Raw genomic sequence first — 21,588 nt, 5'->3', positions numbered from 1 at the left:
ACTGGTTCCCAATGGTAATACCAGAGCCCAGAACCATGTGTAGCAGCTTGCTATTAAGAGTATAATGAATTTGTTGATTGTAGAATGATCGTAGAAATATATCAGATTTATACAGTATACAGAACGAGTTATTTTATTTCCATTAATTCATGTAGCTGGCTTTTTAATTTTATTTGCAGAATTTCAACCAACTTGGCGGGACGCTTGTTTTGCCAATGAAATGTTAAAATACATCAGCTGTTCGAAACAGCGCTGCCACTGTAGCTGTGGTTGCCATTGTAACCAAGTATCCAATGCATGGCTACGATTGTGGTCAAGTTTTGCTTTGCTGTAGCTGTGGTCTGTATCCGCCGTGTTGAATGTGGCCAGGCCTATTGACGATTCATTAATGCTCACCAGAAAATCTCTCAATTTTTATAACCTCCAGTTTGGCTGTCACTGGCTGCTGTCACTTTCCTTGTTGTTTTGTTACTTCGCTATTTGTCAAATCGCTGCCGTTGTCGTACTTCGTCGTCGTTGTTGCTGCTCCAGCTTCGTACGTTGCTCGTCATTGATTTTTTATTTTTCCAACGCAGTTCCGCAACCAGCAGTGAAAAAATTTTCTATCGGTCAAATAAAATTCCCTAACACCATTATTTGTTGCAATTAATTGCAAATTTAACGCGAATTTGCAATTATGAGCGACAACGAGCAAAAAGCGCTGCAATTAATGGCTGAGGCCGAGAAGAAATTGACGCAGCAGAAAGGATTTCTCGGGTCGCTTTTTGGGTGAGTGTATCTAATGAGTGAAATAGAATTTGGGATTTCAACAACACATTTGTGAGGTGTACAAATAGGCAACTTTTCAAAAATAGTAAATTTATTACTTTTTAAGCAAAGTATTGTAAAATACATATTGGCTTAGATTGGCAGTGTTGTGTATGTACCTACATGCATGTATACATATGTGTGTGGCGATCGATTTTATGCCTTGGGAAATCTGGGATGCGATGACTAATATACGTAAAATCTATGGAGACGACAGTATTGAGCTTCTTTGTATAATTTCAAATAGGTTTATAGCAATTTTCAGTAAAATAAAGAGATTTACTTTCTCCAACAGCTGAGTTAAGTTGAGTGCAACTGGCGCTGTCGGCAGATTCCTCTGCTCGTTCACCATGCTCACATTTCTATGTTGTTATTTACACTTCACTTGGCTCATACTTCGCGCATTGACTCCTTGTTTTTGTGCATTAAGTCCTGTGTATACTAAAAATTTGGAGCGCAGAAGCAATGCTGCTACGTCACTGACCACTTTTGTCTGCAATCTCTAGGCTAAGCCTATTTTCATATGTATATGTTTACGCACATTGCGATACTTAGCACATATTAGGCAGACATTTATTTAAAAATGTAGGTATGTAGTTTCGATCTCATAATACCCGGATATAGTCGCAATGTACTATATAAAAAGTGTTTAGTGAATTGTCATGTGTAATTTTTCATGATTTACTCTTTTTCAAATCCAGTGGTTCGAATAAGGTGGAAGATGCCATCGAATGTTATCAACGCGCTGGTAATATGTTTAAAATGTCCAAAAATTGGGCAAAAGCTGGCGAGTGCTTCTGTGAGGCAGCTAATTTGCATGCACGTGCTGGCAGTCGCCATGATGCTGGCGTTGCTTATGTAGATGCTTCCAATTGTTATAAGAAAGTAAGTAAAAAACAATAAATTGTATAATACAAATCAAATAAACAACTGTGTACATTTCCAGATCGATGTGGAAAGCGCTGTTACATGTTTGCTAAAAGCAATTGATATCTACACCGATATGGGTCGCTTTACTATGGCAGCAAAGCATCATCAGAGCATTGCAGAAATGTATGAAAGTGATCCTGGAACGCTGGTAAGTTAAAATGTATACATCCTCAAAACTAGGCTAATAATAAAATGCATCATATTTTTATTTCAGGCTAAAGCTGTGCAACACTACGAACAAGCTGCTGATTACTTCAAAGGCGAAGAATCGGTTAGTTCAGCAAATAAATGTATGTTGAAAGTCGCTCAATATGCCGCGCAGCTGGAAGATTACGAAAAGGCTATCAATATTTATGAGCAAGTAAGTGTGCTGCAAATTGTGCTGCTTTTTGAACGACTTAACATTTTTGTTTAATATTTTCAGGTTGCCGCATCATCACTGGAAAGTTCACTGCTCAAATATAGCGCAAAGGAGTATTTCTTCCGTGCTGCTTTATGTCATTTGAGCGTTGATTTGTTAAATGCTCAACATGCTATTGAGAAATATGCACAGCAATATCCGGCATTCCAAGATTCGCGGGAATATAAACTTAGTAAGGTATAAACACAAAACTTCTGTGATATGATTGAATAAGTGTTATTGTGGTTGTTGTTGTAGCGATAAGGAAACTCCCCTATGACCCTGAGGAGTGTTATCGATGTTGAAGGTACTTTGGCGGTGGAGGTACGTTCGGTACCGGTACGTTCCTATAACAGGCACCATAAAGGTACTAGCCCCACCATACGATTTGGTATGACCACATGAAAACTTCTAGACCATACCGCCCTCCCACCCCCTAGATGCATGATTAATTAGGGTCGCCAGAGTCTTGGAAGTTAAAGAAACAGGTTGGTGAGGTTGACAATTGGGTTGGATAAGCTATATATTGCGCTGGCAACCCCTTGAATCAATTTGATATTTTAATCGCCTCTTACGACAGGCATACCTGCCTGCTGAGAGCTTTAAAAGGTTCTAGGATAAATTCTTGTCATGTAATTACTATAATATTATACTCAATCTACAACTAACGTTATTTTAGATATTCCTAGATAATGTTAATGTTCCTGCTATGCAACCCAATTCTGGTAACGATTCGACTGCTGTAACAACAACCGCACTCGCAGCCCCAATCACAGCCCCTGTTTCTGATCCGTTGCTTTAGAAACTGGTGCTCCTAGGGAGGTGACTGCTGTTCCCCCCCGTAGGTCCATTATTGTTGTTGTTGTTGTTGTAGCAATGCTCGCCCCACCTAATAGCCGCGACCGATCACAAATTTTCCTCAATATCCTCTAACGGGAGTCCAAGGAAACTTGCCGTTTCAACAGGGGCGGACCATAAGGAAAGGGGTGTTAGAGGCGTTGGTTCCACATTACAAATGAAGAGATGGTTGGTGTCATGTGGGGACACATTGCAAGCGGGGCATACATTTTGTATGTCGGGGTTGATTCTGGATAGGTAAGAGTTTAACCTGTTACAGTATCCAGAACGAAGTTGAGCAAGAGTGACACGCGTTTCCCTGGGGAGTATGCGTTCCTCTTCCGGCATAAAGGTCCGACGCCTGTTTATGGAGTTCACCAAGGACCTGCTTGTGTTTTTTTACTTCATACGGCTGGGTTCTCAGGTGCCGTGTTTCCTCAAAATGCTTACGGAGATGACTCCTTAAGCCCCTAGGCGGTGCTGGTTCATCAATCAGATGTCTGTTGGGATGCCCAGGTTTCTGGGTATTCAACAGGAACTGTTGGTCAGCTTCTCATTTCTCTCCCTGATGGGGAATATTCTCGCCTCATTATGCAGATGGTTTTCTGGGGACATAAGAAGACAGCCCGTGGCGATTCTGAGAGCAGTATTTTGGCAGGCCTGTAGTTTCTTCCAGTGGGTGATTTTTAAGCTTGGCGACCATATGGATGACGCGTAGCACGTAATCGGCTGGCTAATTGCTTTGTATGTAGTCATGAGCGTTTCTTTATCTTTTCCCCAAGTACTGCCAGCGAGGGATTTGAGGATTTTGTTACGGCTCTGAATTCTCGGAACAATTGCGGCTGCGTGCTCACCAAAATGTAGATCCTGATCAAACGTCACACCCAAGATTTTGGGGTGTAGGACAGTCGGTAGCGTAGTGCCATCGACGTGGGTGTTCAAAATGGTCGACATTTGGGGCGTCCATGTTGTAAATAAGGTCGCGGAAGATTTAGTCGGTGATAATGCCTGATTTCGCGTTGCGAAAAAACTGGAGAGATCAGGGAGGTAGCCGTTTATTTTATTGCATAGCGCATCGATCTTTGGGCCTGGGCCTGTGGCCATTATTGTGCAAACATCGGCGTAGGAAACGATTGTGACTCCTTCCGCTGGTGAAGGTAACTTAGATATGTAGAAATTAAACAAAAGTGGAGATAGGACACCACCCTGTGGCACCCCTTGTTTAGTTCTCCTTGGTTTTGATGTTTCGTTTCTAAATTGCACCGATGCCTGCCGACCACCCAGATAATTTGCGGTCCACCTTTTAAAACATGGGGGAAGGGTAGACCCTTCCAGGTCCTGCAGTAACGAGCCATGGTTGACCGTATCAAAGGGGGGGGGGGTGTTGGTTATTGATTTAAACCGCAATTTATCTGGGTGCTAATGGCATTTAGCGCGGTGGTAGTGCTATGGAGTTTTCTGAAGCCATGCTGATGAGGGGCTAGCTGCAAATTTGCTTGGAAATAAGGAGCAAAATGGCTTCAAGCGTCTTTGCCACTGGCGATAGGAGAGATATCGGACGATACGACTCACCTATGTCAGCTGGTTTCCCAGGCTTTAGTAGCGGGACCACCTTGGCCATTTTCCATTTCTCAGGTATGACAAAGGTGGAAAGAGACAGATTGAAGACATGCGCTAAATATTTGAAACCCTCTTACCCTAGGCTTTTAAGCATCGGCATGGCTATGCCGTCTGGGCCCACTGCTTTGGATGGTTTAGCACGACCAATGGCGACCTCAACCTCTTTAGCGGTGATGGTGATTGGTGACGCACTGAATTTGTGTTTATGTGCGTGGGGTGGGGGTGGGGTTATTGATTTAAACCGCAATTTATCTGGGTGCTAATGGCATTTAGCGCGGTGGTAGTGCTATGGAGTTTTCTGAAGCCATGCTGATGAGGAGCTAGCTGCAAATTTGCTTTGAAATAAGGGAGCAAAATGGCTTCAAGCGTCTTTGCCACTGGCGATTGGAGAGATATCGGACGATACGACTCACCTATGTTAGCTGGTTTCCCAGGCTTTAGTAGCGGGACCACCTTGGCCATTTTCCATTTCTCAGGTATGACAAAGGTGGAAAGAGACAGATTGAAGACATGCGCTAAATATTTGAAACGCTCTTTCCCTAGGCTTTTAAGCATTGGCATGGCTATGCCGTCTGGGCCCACTGCTTTGGATGGTTTAGCACGACCAATGGCGTCCTCAACTCGTTAGCGGTGATGGTGATTGGTGACGCGCTGAATTTGTGTTTATGTACGTGTCTATTGGCTATCCATCTATCTTTGTCGACCGTACGATGCATTATATATTGTCGGCAGAAAGCGCTCGCGCATTTTTTCGCGTCCGACAGCACTTTGTCGCCAAAGGCGATGGAAACTTTGTCTTTGTGCTTAGTCGGATTCGATAGGGACTTTACGGTGGACCAAAGTTTACCCACACCGGTAGAGAGGGAGGTTACAACCTCTTAGGTGCTCCTCCCATTTCGCCCGCTTGTGTTCATCCACAAGCAATCTGATGCGTTGGTTTATATCCCTTATTTGGGGGTCGCCTGGATCAAGCTGTCTTATAAGGTCACGTTCTCTCGCTAAGTTTGCGGCCTCCGCCGGGAAGTGGGCCGGATTTCGGGAATTATCCCGGCGGGAATGAAATGTGCCGATGCGGATTTAATGACCTTACGGAAGGCACGCTCCCCTTGGCGGGCATCAGTCGGGATAAGGAGGGGAGCAAAGCGGCTGTCTGTAAAGGATTTATATTCTTCCCACCTTCCTTTTTTGAAGTTTATGAAAGTGCGTTTTTCAGTGACGATGAAGTCGGCGGTACGCTCAAGCGAAATAAGTATGGGCAGGTGGTCGGATGCCAATGTTACCATCGGCTGCCAGTTGACGCAGTTTACGAGTTCTGCGCTCACGATTTAGATATCTGGGGAGCTGTGACAGCTTCCTACCATACGTGTGGGGGCGTCTCCGTTTATTGTGCAGAACGTCGTTTCTTCTATTTGATCCGCCAACATCTCACCCCTACTGTCCGCCCGCAAGTTTGAGTGCCATAGATCATGATGGGCATTGAAATCGCCTAAGATAATGCGATTGTTGCCAGTGAGTAAGGCCCTGATATTAGGGCGGTATCCACTGGGGCAACAGGTGGCAGGAGGGATGTAGATGTTGATGATTTCTAGGTTTGCATCGCCTGACCGGACAGATAGGCCTTGACGTTCTAAGACATTGTCCCTGCGGTCGATGCCAGGATCAAATATATAATATTGCACAGAGTGGTGTATGATAAACGCGAGACCGCCTCCATTTCCGCTCTCGCGGTCTTTCCTGTGGACATTATACCCAGAACAGGTCTGCAATGCAGATCTTGCTGTGAGTTTAGTCTCTTGAATCGCAGCAATGCGGATGTTGTGCCGCTTCATGAAATCGACTATCTCCGTAATCTTCCCAGTTAGTCCATTACAGTTTAACTGCAGAATTCTGAAGTGCATAAGGGGAGGCGTCGCCACTCTGGGGGTAAGTGACGGGTGACTACGCCTGGGTTGTGGAAGGCCAGGACGCAATTGCTGTTGTGGCCTTGGGACTGGGCGTCCTTGGGCAAGCATTGGAGTACCCGGATGATTTGGGTTTGCGACCTGACAACATGGCGCGATGAAACCCGTCGGGGGGTTGCCATCGCGGAGTCCAGAACATCTAGGAAAGTGGCACCACCCAAGGCAGGAGCTGCATTGGGCGGATGTCGCAAACCTATATATTCTGTGCTGGCAGACGGTGCAAACGGAGGTAGGGACTAAGAGTCTGTTTCCCTGACCTGCACGATTGCTGCCGGAAAAGAGGGGGAGAAGACGGGGGCAGGGGCTGATGCTCAGCATTGCTACCAACTCTACTACGAAGGTAGTAGTTATGAGTGGTATCAGCTGTTTGAGTTGTTGGCGCCGTGGGGCGCGAGCAGCAGCGGGTACTTGTTGTGCCTTGCTGAGCAGCGGGGCTGCAGGAAGGTAGTGGGAGGGGCGCTTAGGCGTAGACTACGGGACGCCCTTGAACGTGAAAGCAAGGAGCCACAAAAAATTTATAAAAGTTACGTGGACGTCGGGTTTTGGGATCAAGCCCAGAACAACCTGTCCGATGCAACCATCCCTTGCACGAGACACACTGAGCAGAGTATGACCATCCTAAAAAGATTCTTTTACGGCAGATGCAGCAAAACCATTTTTCAGGACCGGGGTCAGGAGGCGGACCCGGATTGGATTCGATGCCTTCCCAGAGTAAGAGAATATGGAGCAGTCCTGCTGCAAGGAGCTGCTGGGAGGATGACAATTTGTGGGAGGGACGAAACAAATTAGATGGGGTCACACTGAAATGACAGTCCTTGGTCGGGAAAAATCCAAATCTTGCCATTTTTGTATCACGGCTCCACGCATCGCTGACGGAAGCTGATATATCTAACTACGTATGCTCAAAGCTTGGTGTTGAACTTAACAGCAATATTAATGTTTATAAATTTAATTTTAAGTCTGGGAGAGAGATCTCTTCTTTCAGAATCTTAGTTCCTGACACATTTTTTGATAGGGTACTCGATTCTACTTTCTGGCCGAAGCACTCTGTGGTGCATTTGTCTACTAGAAAGTCGAACCGTGACCGCGCTACTTTAAATGCATCAAAAAACTTGCCAGACAACACTCCAAAAGTGGTACGAACTTAAATTATGTCTTATCAAACGTAAATAATATCTCACTTAGTATACTTTATCAGAACGTTAGGGGGTTGAATACCAAACTAACGGAAATTTTTCTACGGAGTCATGAGAGTTCTTATGATGTATTCGTTTTTACTGTGACTTGGCTAAAACCAACAGTTTTTAATGCTGAAGTTTTATCGAGTTCGTGTCAAGTGTTTAGAAAAGACCGACTGGCCAGAGCTGGTGGAGGTGTGTTAATTGCTGTTCACACTAGGTTTTCCGCGGAGGAACTACATTTTCCTGACTTTGAGGATGCTAAGCTTCTTTGTGTAAGAGTAAAACTTTCCTCAACCTACAAATATTTTATAGCCAACTACGTTCCCCCACAATCTGACATTTCCTTATATTTGAATCATTCCTCAATAGTGAAATCTGTGTGCAGTACTGCCAGGGCCTGTGATTCTGTCACTGTACTTGGCGATTTTAATCTGCCATGTGTGTCATGGAGTATTATCGATGGGAAGCTAATCCCTACTTCTTCTCGTGCTATCGACTATGATTTCCTAAACGAGTTTGCAGATGTTGGACTTTTTCAAGTTAACAACATTCAGAATAAATTCGGTAAATGCTTGGATTTAATTTTCTCAGACGATTCAAATTGTTTTGTAAATCGATGTGACCCCCTTGCCCTGCCTGAAGATGTGTATCATCCTGCTCTCGCGATGTTTATGGAATCTTACAATTTTTCTGAGCGTTCCTCCAACGTAGTGCGAAAGACCCCTCACCGATTTCTGTTTAGAAAAGCCAATTGGTCTAAAGTAATACTCGAAGTATCGAGAATAAATTGGCCTGAGTACGATGGGGATATTGATGACAGTATATCCCATTTTAATAATGTATTATACGGAATATTTAAAAAATGCATACCTACGTCAGAAACCACTGCTATATCATCATCGGCTTGGAGCACTAAAGAATTGAAACGCCTGAAAAACCAGAAGACGCGTTCATTCAAACGTTACAAACTTTCTGGATCAATGACTAACTATGCGGCCTACTCAATTTTACGTCACAAATATAACACATTGAACAGAATTTGTTAAAAGAACTATATCAGTATGATTAAAAGCCAAATTTTTGTCAATCCTAAGTCGTTTTACAGCTTCGTTAATTCAAAAAGGAAGATAAAAGGGTTTCCTTCTACAATGAAGCTAAATGATCAAATTTCCAACGATAGCTTCGAAATTGCTAACATGTTTGCGGATTTCTTCGAATCTAATTATTCAAACACCTATGATTACCCGCCATCGAATTATCCTTTCAGATTGTCTCCTCTGGATTCCCAGGCAGTCCCATATGTATGTACTGATGATGTTTTAACTCATCTGGAAAATCTAAAAATTTCTTACTCTAGTGGTCCGGATCATATTCCGTCGGTAGTGCTGAAATCTTGTGCTCGATATTTATATCGACCTCTAACCTGTTTGTTTAATGCGTCCCTGAAGCAAGGGGTATTTCCCAAGAAGTGGAAAGAATCATTCATTATACCACTGCATAAAAATGGAAGCAGAACGTGGGTTATAAATTATAGAGGAATAGCCAAACTCAACACTATTCCTAAGCTATTTGAATTGATTATCACAAAACAGATTGCTTTTAGAGTATCTTCATTAATTGACTTTTCACAACACGGCTTTTGCAAGGGTAAATCAACGGTGTCCAACTTGCTCGAGTTTACAACCTTTGTATCCAAAAGTTTTAAGACTAATTGTGAAGTTGATGTTATTTATACTGATTTTAGTAAGGCATTTGATAAAGTTTCTCATTCTATACTTTTATTCAAACTTGATCGGTTAGGATTTCCTCCTTTGCTTCTATCTTGGGTTTCTTCTTATGTGAGGGAAAGAAAACAAACAGTTATATTTAATAATTGTTGGTATCGGTTCATAAACGTAACTTCTGGTGTTCCCCAAGGCAGCCATCTTGGTCCGGTTTTGTTCCTGTTGTTGTTGTTGTTGTAGCGATTAGGTTACTCCCCGAAGGCTTTGGGGAGTGTTATCGATATGATGGTCCTTTGTCGGATACAGATCCGATACGCTCCGGTAACACAGCACCATTAAGGTGCTGGCCCGACCATCTCGGGAACGATTTATATGGCCACATTGAACCTTCAGGCCATCCCTCCCTCCCCACCCCCAAGTTCCTGTTGTTCATTAATGACCTTCCTACTGTTTTGAAGAGCTGTAAGAAGTTGATGTACGCTGATGATGTCAAACTTGTAATGCCTATCCGCTCACCCGTGGATAGGGCATGTCTTCAGGCTGATCTGAATAGTCTTGGTGACTGGTGTAATGTAAACGCCATGTCACTAAACCTAGTAAGTTCATGTGTGTTTTACAAGGAAGTCCTTCCAATCCCATGACTATGTTATTGGCGACTATGTAATCAAGCAAGTTACTAATTTTATTGATTTAGGCGTTACAATGGACCCAAAACTCGATTTTAAACTTCATATTGAATCTTGCGTGAATAGCGCGAAAGGTTAAACGTTGGTCTAAAGAATTTAATGACCCATACGTTACAAAAACTCTTTTTACCACATTGGTCAGACCTACTTTGGAATATGCTTCAATAATTTGGAATCCGCGTTATCAGGTTCATTCTGACAAGCTGGAATCGGTCCAGAAACAATTTTTGCTTTTCGCTTTAAAACACTTACCATGGGATCCTTCTAAAAATCTTCCCCCCTATTGCAGCCGGTTAAAACTAATACAGCTACCTACATTGCAGAGCCGCAGGGAGATGCTGGGTGTCTTATTTATTGTTAAATTAATAAGAGGGTCAATAAATAGTCCATTTTTGCTTGGTGAAATTAAGTTTAACGTTGCTATTAGGCCATCTAGACATTTTCAATCAATTTTTGTAGCTACATGCAAGTCGAATTATGAAATGCACGAACCACTTCACTGTTTATGTCGTGATTTTAATAAATAAAATAAAAAAAAAAATTAGGACGTCTGCGACTCGTTTCTTGGTATTAAAAAATATCTTTTAACTACATTAAATTTGTAATTCGAAATGAAGCAAAGAACGCTAAACCGTGATATACTGTTCAACCCTCTGTTTCAAATTTGAAGTACCAGTTACTTGAAACTTGTTTGCAAAATTGCGTTGTGATCATTATTTTTTTTATGTATGCAATCAAATTTACTCTGTATAAATTCTATTCTGTATATATTTTATCTACTATTAATTTGCTTTATTGTCAATTTCATAAATTATTATTTACTAGCTCCTTCATGAGTACATTTGAACACATTTTCAACATTTTATCTTTTGCTTACTTCTAAGTTTTTAATTGAAATTGTCAAGCGTTTAATTCAATACTGTTTAAATATTACTTTAAAATTGATGACTGCTTATGTTGTTTATATCGTGTATTACATCTGAGATTTAAGTGTCGGTATATTTGGTCTGTATAATTGTTTAATTTGTAGACTGATAAATAAATAAATATTGAATTATAATAAAGCTAAAATTTAAACGGCGCAAGTTTTAAATATATGTATATCTTCTGTGGACAAAGTAACAACACACAGCCTTACTGACGCTCGATTTGTTTCATAAATAATTTGTAGTTTTCTCATTATAGAACTGTCTTATTGATTATTTGTTGCTTTCTAATTTTCCAGGTGCTCTGCGAACACTTGGAAGAGCAAAACATCGAAGGCTTCACAGAAGCGGTCAAAGATTATGATAGCATTTCACGTCTAGATCAGTGGTATACCACAATATTGCTTAGAATTAAGAAGGCCGCCGATGAGGATCCCGATTTACGATAAATTTATCATTAAAATTATTATAATTATATATTTAAATACAAAACTAACATTATTCCAAATAGTGAACATATAAAGCAAGCAGCGAAAGCAAAATTTTTAAAATTCCACATCACACGCCATTAATTTTTTTGTTTTTTTTTTTTTTTTTGTTCACAGAAATATTTAAAATATAACACATTTAAGTAGCTAAATTTAAATTGAATACATAATAGACCAAAAACAGACTACACATACGTACATGCATAGAGTTTTAAACCTTTGTTAATACAATACAAAACCACATAAACAAAATTACACTAAACAACAAGGGGACAGAGACAAAATTTCAATTGCTAAAAAAAATTCATATTAACATACTACATACAAAGACATGAAAAATAATCAATTATAAATATTCTCATTATAATGGAAATGAAGTTCTAATAATAGGCTTCGTATAATAATAAAACAAAGATAAACGTAAAGTTTTAATTTAGAAAATTTCATATTGTGTATTATATAAACTTTGTAGTTAGCTGCTACTAAAATGTATAACGAAAAAGCGTAGTTGAGAGATTTATAAAAACACATATGAAAAGCAAAATTTTGCATAATTTTAGCGCACGAAAGCCAGCCAAAGGAAACAAAAGCGTAAGCAAGTGTATTCAAATAGAAAACTAATATACATAAATGGCAAGATTTTAGTGGGTGTAAGTCGGAAAGTTTTGTGCTTATTAACATATGCAACTGTTTAATAAAGAAAGTGAATATATGATTTTTAATAACTTTAAAGGCAAGGGACTAATATTGGCGTGAAAAGCTGCAAATGTATGAATTTTGAAAAAAAAAAAATAATAATATGTAAAATTTAAAATCAGCGTTTGCTGAGGCAACGTATAGAATTGCTTTAAACTTTTATTTGTTATAACTGATTGAAATATATGTAATTGTTTTTTTAAGCATTTTAAATGCAGTATATATATATATATATATGTATGGAATGAAGTATAATTTTAACTTTTCATTTAATATAATATATCATATTATGATTTTTTGTTTCAAATAAATAATTTTTGTATATGCACTGAAATGATGGTTGTTTTATTAATTTTTTTATACATGTTTTTGTGCTTGAATATTAATTGAAACTACAGTTAAATATGTTTTTGTTTACATTTAATAACTAATTTATTTTTATATTATTTTTTATTTTATCTTATTTTTTATTTTATCTTATTTTTATAAATTATTTTCTTTTAATATTTTTTTTATGATTTTCAACGCGAACCTTTATATAATTTTCTAAATATTTAATGTTTGTTGACCAAATATATATTTAATGTTAAACACATACATGTGTATATAAATGTGTGTACATCTATTCCTCCTTATAGCTGTTTGTTAAATGTTATATTGTATGAATTCAATGTTATTAAGCGTTATTTGAAGCAATTAAAAAAATTTAAAGCTGTAACTGTTTAAATATCAAATATTGCATTACATGTAGTAATACATTTTTATAGATACACAATTTATGTATAATTTTATTTATTTTATTGTTTTAAGTTAAATGCAGTAGTTATGTAAAAATCACTTCATATCTGATTTCTTATTTAGTTGTTATAAAAGCAAAACAACACAAACCAAATGAACACAATAACTATGGTAGAAGGAACATGTGAAGAAGAAGTTGGAGGGCTTTTCAAAGCGGAAGAGAACATTGCAGCAGCAAAGGATAAGTGAAAACAAAAACATATTCATTACAAGTTTTCGCATTTAAGCATAACACAATTATTTAATAATAATAAAAACTATCTTTAAGTAAAAGTAGCTTGGGTGGCTATATGAGCTGAATACACTGAAGGGTTATTATATTCAAAAAAAAGTAATAATACTGCACCAAAATTTAGTTTAAAAAATTATGTCAATAGGCATTTGTTTATTGTTGTATTAAATATAAGAAAAATATATATATAACAAATAACTATTTAAAAAAAAATTACATACAAATATTTATATTAAATTAAGTGCATAACAATATAGAAAAGCAAACAAATTAATTAAATATTACTTATACAAAATTAACAAAAGAATTAATTGAAGAAAGCAGCAGCAAAAATGGCATGCATGGTTAATATTATTAAAAATTTATTGGGGAGTAAACAATGTAAAACTGTATTATTTTTAAATTTTCAAAACAAAAACTGTAAACATATTTTAACTATTTTTAATTTAAAAAGTACGCATAATATTCCTAATTAAAATGTATTCCTTTAAACATTTTATTAACATTATTAAATGCCAAACAGAAATATTTAATGTAATAGCAAAAAGAAAATAAAAAAATAAATACACATAAAAAGTAATACATACATATTTAAAAAAAAAGAAAACATAAATACAATTTACTAACACTTATACTACATACGTATGATACGTGACAAAATATAGCTAGCTTACCCTACTAAGCATACACACTTACAAGATTACTACATGACTGCACTTTTTTAAATTTGTTGTGCGAAATTTGGTTGTTTTAATAGAAATGTGTTCAAAGATCTTATGCAGTTTAAATAACGAGTTTTGATATATTGAACGTAAAAACAACACGTCAGCTATAGTAAAGCTTTCAGTTTGCATTTGAATCGGCAAGTCGAATATACTTACTTGCTGCAACTACAGCGCTACACACAACAACAAAAAAAAAATGTTTATGTGGCCGCATAACTATTTCAAAAAGTGCATCTAAGGAGCATGCAAATACACACATACATTCTTGTATTTAAATTAACACACATGGCTATACTCAATATTTTATGCCAAAAGTTAAGCTACATTAAGATTTTCAAAAACAAATTCAATATACATTTATAAATTCAAATAATTATTATATTGTGCAAAATACATTTGTATAAAAGCAGCAAACATATGTAGTATGTAAAGGATTTTGAAAATTTTAAGCATTTAGAGCAAACTTACTTCTAACAAGCTCACATTTAAAAGTAATTGTAGCGCATTCAAAAATAATAATTTTCTTATAACTAAAAGCTTACAAAATTTAAAGTTAATGCTGGAAAGAAAAACTTATTGTTCTTATATTTAATAACATTTGTGAGATGTTTAAATGCATGCGCTCAATAATAAACTATATATATATATAAATACTAAATAAATAAATGTCCTACAATCCAAATGAATCATAGAAAAAAAACTTATCAAACTGCAAAAGTCAACAGTCACATACGTGCGCAGAAAAAAGCACGTGTTAGCGCATAAAGTAAATTACAAAGAGTTACAATAACTAGGCACATACAAATTTAGATTCAATACATTTTAATAAAATCAAAAAAGCATCAATAAAAAAATATTTTTAAAGTAGCTGCTTATACTACGAGCACCAGACGGAAACCAAACAATAGAGAGCAGCATGCGAAACAACAACATCTAATACATACGTTCATATAAATATATATGTACATATATTGACACATAAATATCTAAAAATGCATAGAAAGCAAAAATATATAATTAGAAATACGTGAGATACAAAAAATGCATACACAATTACAAAAAGGATAAAATTTAAAAAAAATTTATAACCTGAAAATTTCAATATACATACATATATATACAGCATGTAAATTGCTAACAAAACCTTTGCATTTAAAGTTCATTTTATTATAAATAAAGCTTAAACGTCCAAAAAGTCCTCAAAAAACAGAACGGTAAAAGTTGCGTAGTTTGAAAAGCTTCAAGAGTGCTTAAATTATATTAAAAACTGCTCAAAAGCATTGTGCTATTGTCTAAAAGCAATAATGTATTGTTAAAAAATGCAAACGATTTTTCGAAAGCGCCTGAAATCAGCAAATTATTGACTTATAGTTAAATTTGTATACTCAAAAACCATACAGGGCTTTCGAAAACGCTTAAAATCCTCAAATTGGTGGATTTAAATGGAACTTTAATGCTTAAAAAAGCGAACTTATTTTCTAAAACGTCTTAAAATCTTGGCCAGTGAAAATTATTGAAGTAGTGGCTAAAAAAAATAGCATCTAAATACTCAAAACCGCAATAAGTTCTTATAAAACACTCAAAATCAGTCTAATGCTGGCTAAAAATAGCATTTAAATGTAGAAAAAAGCAAAACGTGGCATTTTAATACACAAAAAAGGAAAGGTTTTTCGAACACTTGAAAGCAATAAAATATGAGATAAAAATGGCATTCTAATGTTGAAAAAAAAAGCAAAAGTATTTTCGGAAACGCTTGAAATCACCAAATTTAACATCAATTGCTTGAAAATTTCGAAAAATATCTCGCGCGTAAAAGTAATTTCAAAAATGTGCCCATAACTGATATCTTTGCCAATTTAAACAAAAAATTAATGCACGAGCAGTCTCAAAAATTACACAACTCTATTCAAAAATGCTGAAGACGAAGCTCTTGTTGACTGAAACCTAAATTTTATTGCTAAGGTTTTTTCAAAAACACTCATCAACAGCAAATTCAAAACTCAAATTGACTTGAAATAGCTCATAGACAGTATAGCGATAACAAATATTTTCAAAAAATGTTGAAAGTGCCAAAAGCCAGTGTTTGCTAGCAAACTTTGCGTAGTAAACTATTGCAATTTCAAAAATAACTTGAAAACGCACATATGAAGAAAAAACATTAAAATTTTTCAAATTCAAAAAAAATTGCATACGCTTAACGAATTTTTAAAGCGGTTAGACAGTTTTATTGATGTAAACTTCAAGTTTTATCAGTACGATAAAAAGTTTTTTAAGGTCGTATGAGAAAACGGTCCAAAATTTTTCAAACTCGACGTATACAATAACACATACACACTTTCGCGAAAAAGTATGTTTTTAAAAATAAACTGCATAAAAATTGCAAAACATTTTTTTTTCTTTTTTTCGAAGAAAAAAAAAAAGAAAGAAGATACACAAGACATAGCCGCGACTTACTTATTATGCCTATGACACAGATAATTAGTTTTAGTTTGACAAGTTTACCATATAGTGATGGTAGCATTTAATTTTTTTGTAAAGTAATAATAAAATCGTTTTTTATATACCAATGTGAGTGAATATAAATAATTGTTTGTGAAGTAATATTTCATGTAAAATTCAAATTTATAATTGTGCAAAACTTTGTTTGAAACTATGTAATTTAGATCGTGTAATTTTATTTCTAATGTTGTTTTTGTCTTTTGTATTTTGTTATAAACAAATATAGACCGCCCCTGAAGAAGATAAGGATAATTATCGAAACGTTGGGCTAAATGGTGGAATAAATCACATTTTATTTGCACTTGACCCTAATAGATCAGTAAAGCTGAAAAACTACATATAAATTAATAAAACTGATCGGAAATTCCCATAAAAAACTTTTTATGAAGTTTGTGGTTTAAAAAATAATAAAAGAGCAGGCTACATATTTTATAAACCGCTTACAATAATATATTTATCACATTTCGTTTTCTCACTATAAACAATACAATAGTAGAATAGTTCGAGTATCACTACAAAAAAAAAATAACAAAAAAACCATCATAGCTTTGTGCACATTCAAAAAAACTTGGAAGGCATTCTAAGGCGCCTTTTTTGAGTTTTTTGTTTTAAACTACACAATCAAATTAAGGAATTAAAAAAAAAATACAAAATAAAATAACTACACAGCTAAATTCTATTTTTGAAAAGATATTTCTTTGAAATTATGTTTTGAAAATTTTTTGTTTAACTTTTACTTAAAAAAACAAAGTTTTTTAGCGAGTATATCTAAGGCATATTTTAAAACAACTTTACGGAAATATGAAGGATACCCAGAAAAAATTAGTTTTTGAAACATTAATAAAAGAAGTATTTTAAAATTAAGTAATCACTTTTTTAAATTATTTTGAATTTTTTGGTTGAATGTTTCTATTTATTTACTTATAAATTTGAAAAAATTTTTAAATATATTTTTGTTTTAATTTTTTAGTTTTATTTATTTATTTATTATTAGAAAGCATATACATTATTTAAAAATTTTAATATTTTTTTTTTTTTTTTGAATTTTTCAAAATAAATTCTGTATTTATTTAGATAAATATTTTTTTTACATAAAATTTTCGACGCTTAAAATAAAACTTTTTTTACTTTTTTTAATTTTTTTTTTTCGTTAAATATTTTTATTTTTTATTTACATCGAATAGATAGAAAGCAAATAAATTTAAAAAAATTTTTGAATATATTTTTTAACCATTTTTGATTATTTTAGTTTTTTTTTACGTTGAATTTTTAATTTTTGTATACTTATATATAACTTCTTCACAAATCAATCAACAAAGGGCAATTGTTGATCAGTCCTCAACACTTCTTTTCTTTGAAAAAAAAACTTAGTTTTCAAATCTTATTTTAAAATTAAACATTCTTTAATTTATAGAACTTTAGTTCACATAGAATTTTTTTTAAATGAATCTCAATAAAGCCATAATACTAAAACTCATAACTCACTAAGAATCATTAAATTGTATTTTCATATATTAACAAAAAAATATGAATCATTAAGAACTGCAGTTTCAATAAATTTTCAAACATTAAATTTGTGTGTAATTCGTTGATAGTTAAAATATTAAAAACAAAAATCAGGAAATGTTGAATGGTAAATAAACCGAAAAAATTAATAATAAGAAACAACAAAAAATGTAGTGAAACAATTTAGTGAATTTTAAAAATAACAAAAAAACACAAGTAAATCTTTGTCACCGCCGTCAAACTCAATTAGACAATTTCAAAAAAAGTATTAATGATAAATGTACGTTGTTTAAATTGGAAGCGGTTAATTAATGAGAGGCGCCAAAGACGAGTCAAACTTAAGTAAATAAAAAATGCACGGCAAAGTAAATTTTTTGAAAATTGTATGAATTGTAATGTTGAAATAAACAACCATAAAAAAACAAAAAAAATGTTGAAGATTTTGAAGTTTAATTAAACAATGAAGAAGAAAAAAGGAAGAAGCTTAACTGAAAACGAAATTTTAAAAGAAGAAGGAGCTGACGAGAAAAAAGAGCAAGCAGTTGACGTGCAAAAGCAATGAAAGCGTGGAAGAAGTGAAAACGGTCAACGGAGAAGAACAAAAAACAACAAATAACAACAGCGTTAAGTCAGCGTTAAATGGATGAGTGCACACATATTTTAGCCATCCGAAAATATTAAATTTTGCTTTTGAGGGTCACAAATGTCGAAATTTCCATCTCAACTTAGTATTAATTGTTGATTAGTAAACATAAATAAGTACTTAAATAATACAAAATACAAACACGAAAAAAGAACATACAAATAAAAGAAACCAGCATTAAATTAATATCTTGTAAGAAAAAAATTTAAACTAAAACATGAAAAAACAATAAAAAAAACCAAAATGTAACAAAATTAAAAAAATCATTTAAAATATAAGCAAAACAAATAAATATATTTAATAAAATTTCAGAGTAACTGAAACACAAATTCTCCAGAAATATAAAACAAAAAATTACTACTAGTACTACTAAAAATACATCAACTTTAAAATTAAATTGAAAACAAAAAACATAAATAAAAATGCATCTTAAATCAAGCTAAGCGCACATAAATACATACATTCATCTACATGCATAGTAAACAACAACAATTGCCCTTAATTAAAAAAATGCAAGCGGTTTATAAAATGGCAGCAAATAATGTTCGAATTGCTACGGTTTATTATTGAGTTAACATAAGAAAACAAAATAAAGCAACAAATTTTAATAAAAACAAAAAATTAATATATTACTAAAAAATTAAATAAAAATAAAGAAAAAAGCAAATAATCCAAATAAAATTGAAATTAAAACCAAAAAATAAATAAGATATGAAATAAAATGAAAAAAAAAAAAAAAACAAAATAAAAAATTTTACAAAATTGGAAACTAAAAAAAATTTATTTGGTGCGTGTGATGAAAATAGGAACGTACGAAAAATTTGTAATGCAATTTAAAAAGTTAAAAATAAAAAACGTTAAAAATTAAAAGTGAATAACTAAAATTTATTTTAAACTACAAAAACACACGCATAAAATTCAATTGGTTAGAAAAGCCAAATTATACAATAATAAAAATAAAGCAGAAAAAGTAAAGATAAAAGTAGTGTCAATAAAATAAGAAAATTCAACCTCGAAAATTGCGACAAAAGTATATAGTATATATAAATTATAATGATTTCACAAATAAGAAAGCGCAAACAACAAGAATTAAAATAAAAAAAGAATAATACTCAAATAAAATTGGAAAAATAAATAATAATAAATTGCAAACAAAATGAAAAATCAATGGAAAATTAAACAAAAAAATTAAAAACAAATTGCTTGTGATCAAATAGTAAAAAAAAACATAAATAAAAACCAAAAAAACAATTTAAAATTCAAATTTTAAATAAAATAAAGGAATATAATTATAACACCGCGTTACACACATTCTGTCCTATGAACCAAATATACTCTTTCGGAAAGGGGGAAAAAGTATACGTGTATCGGCGATTTTCATGTACACGTCAGAATTTTTTTTTTTTTTGTTTTATGTATTAAATATAAAGCTCGTAGTGTCCGTCTGTTCGCCTGTGTGAAAGACTTTGGATCGATTTTTAACCCTTTTTCCGTGATCCAATCGAGCTGAATTTTTGCAGGCAGACTCGTGGAAATGTCTGTATCACGTCAAATTTTTTAAAAAATAGATTTTTATCAATTCTCAGATTTTTCTGAATTAAAAAAAAATTTTTGTTTCACTTTTTTCGGCATAACTTGAAGGGACTCCTAATTTGTAAACTAATAAAGCGTTCCGAAAAAAATTTGTTTTTCGACCCGTCCTACTCCATATATTTGTAGTTTATCAATAGTAACTTTCTAACACTAAACTGTTTATGACTTTTACAACACTTACCTCTGGTATGACAGATGGAATATTGAATTGCACAATCAATATTAAAAATCGACCAAAGTCTTTCACACAGGCGGACAGACGGACACTACGAGCTTTATACATAAAAAAAATTCTGACGTGTACATGAAAATCGCCGATACACGTGTATTTTTATTTGTTCTCTCCTTTCCGAAAAAGTATATTTGGTTCATAGAACAGAACTAAAGCTCATTTTTGTAACGCAGTGTAATATAAAGTAAAAAAATACAGCACAAAATAAAAATAAAATAATAGTGGACAAATAAAACCAAAGAAAAAGATAAAATGCATATAAAAAGAGAAATCAAAGGAGAAATTAAACAAAAAAATATAAATAAAATATTTCTTGTGATCAATTAATCACTAATAATCCAGCTATTTTATGGAAGTAAAAAATTTACATTTTATATAAATTATTTATAACACAATTTCACAATCGCATAAACCACTAGCAATAAACAACAACAAATAAGAATCACAAATAAAAAAGGCACTCGCTCCAAAAACCCAAAAATAGTAAAGCATGCAAAACAAAGAAAGAACGAAATAAATTGAGGGAGACTCAAAGCCAAACAAAAAAAAAATTGAATACATTTGCATTAAACGCTGGTTCATTATAGTTATACATACATTCAAATATATAATCGAAAAAAATATATATACTTATAACGCGTTGTATGACTACCCAAAATTATGCAAAATAATGTTTTTCAAATTCATACAAAAGTATGTATGCAAATATGTACGAATTATGTATGTACGTGTATAAACCTCTTTACGCATACACAATATGAAAAGTTAATAAAAACAATAAAAAACACAAACAAAACTACAATGAAATTTTGTTTTATTTCAAAGCGCCATATACGCCTAATGGGATTTGAAAGGTATGCAAAGCTACATTACTAGCTTAACCCTAGTTCGGCCGACGATTTTTACACCTATTTTTGGCCGACGCAGTCACCCCGGCGACTGCCAGAAAAAGAAGAAAAGTGTTCAACCCGTTACAATTGTCTATGAATAAAATTAAAAAACCTTATTTTATACTTTTTCTACTTAAAATTCATTAAAGTTAGGATGTTACGGAAAATAAGTTAACAAAATTTATTTAAAATGTGTTTTTTGAGGGGAGAATAT

At 33.9% G+C, this 21,588-nt stretch overlaps 1 protein-coding gene across 1 annotated transcript; it reads left to right on the top strand.

Moving 5' to 3' along the window:
• The first annotated feature begins 490 nt into the window (after positions 1-490).
• alphaSnap (Alpha-soluble NSF attachment protein) lies at positions 491-21,291 on the top strand. The gene is made up of 6 exons (XM_067787051.1): positions 491-768; positions 1,509-1,692; positions 1,754-1,885; positions 1,952-2,098; positions 2,162-2,335; positions 11,372-21,291. Exons 1-6 carry the CDS (start codon positions 677-679, stop codon positions 11,519-11,521), a joined length of 879 nt encoding a protein of 292 aa, XP_067643152.1. The 5' UTR covers positions 491-676; the 3' UTR covers positions 11,522-21,291.
• Positions 21,292-21,588: the final 297 nt, after the last annotated feature.

The sequence above is a fragment of the Eurosta solidaginis genome, chromosome 5 (genome assembly GCF_040869045.1).
Source record: "Eurosta solidaginis isolate ZX-2024a chromosome 5, ASM4086904v1, whole genome shotgun sequence".
In the NCBI taxonomy this organism is placed as follows: domain Eukaryota; kingdom Metazoa; phylum Arthropoda; class Insecta; order Diptera; family Tephritidae; genus Eurosta; species Eurosta solidaginis.
This window is presented reverse-complemented; position numbering and strand designations above follow the sequence as displayed.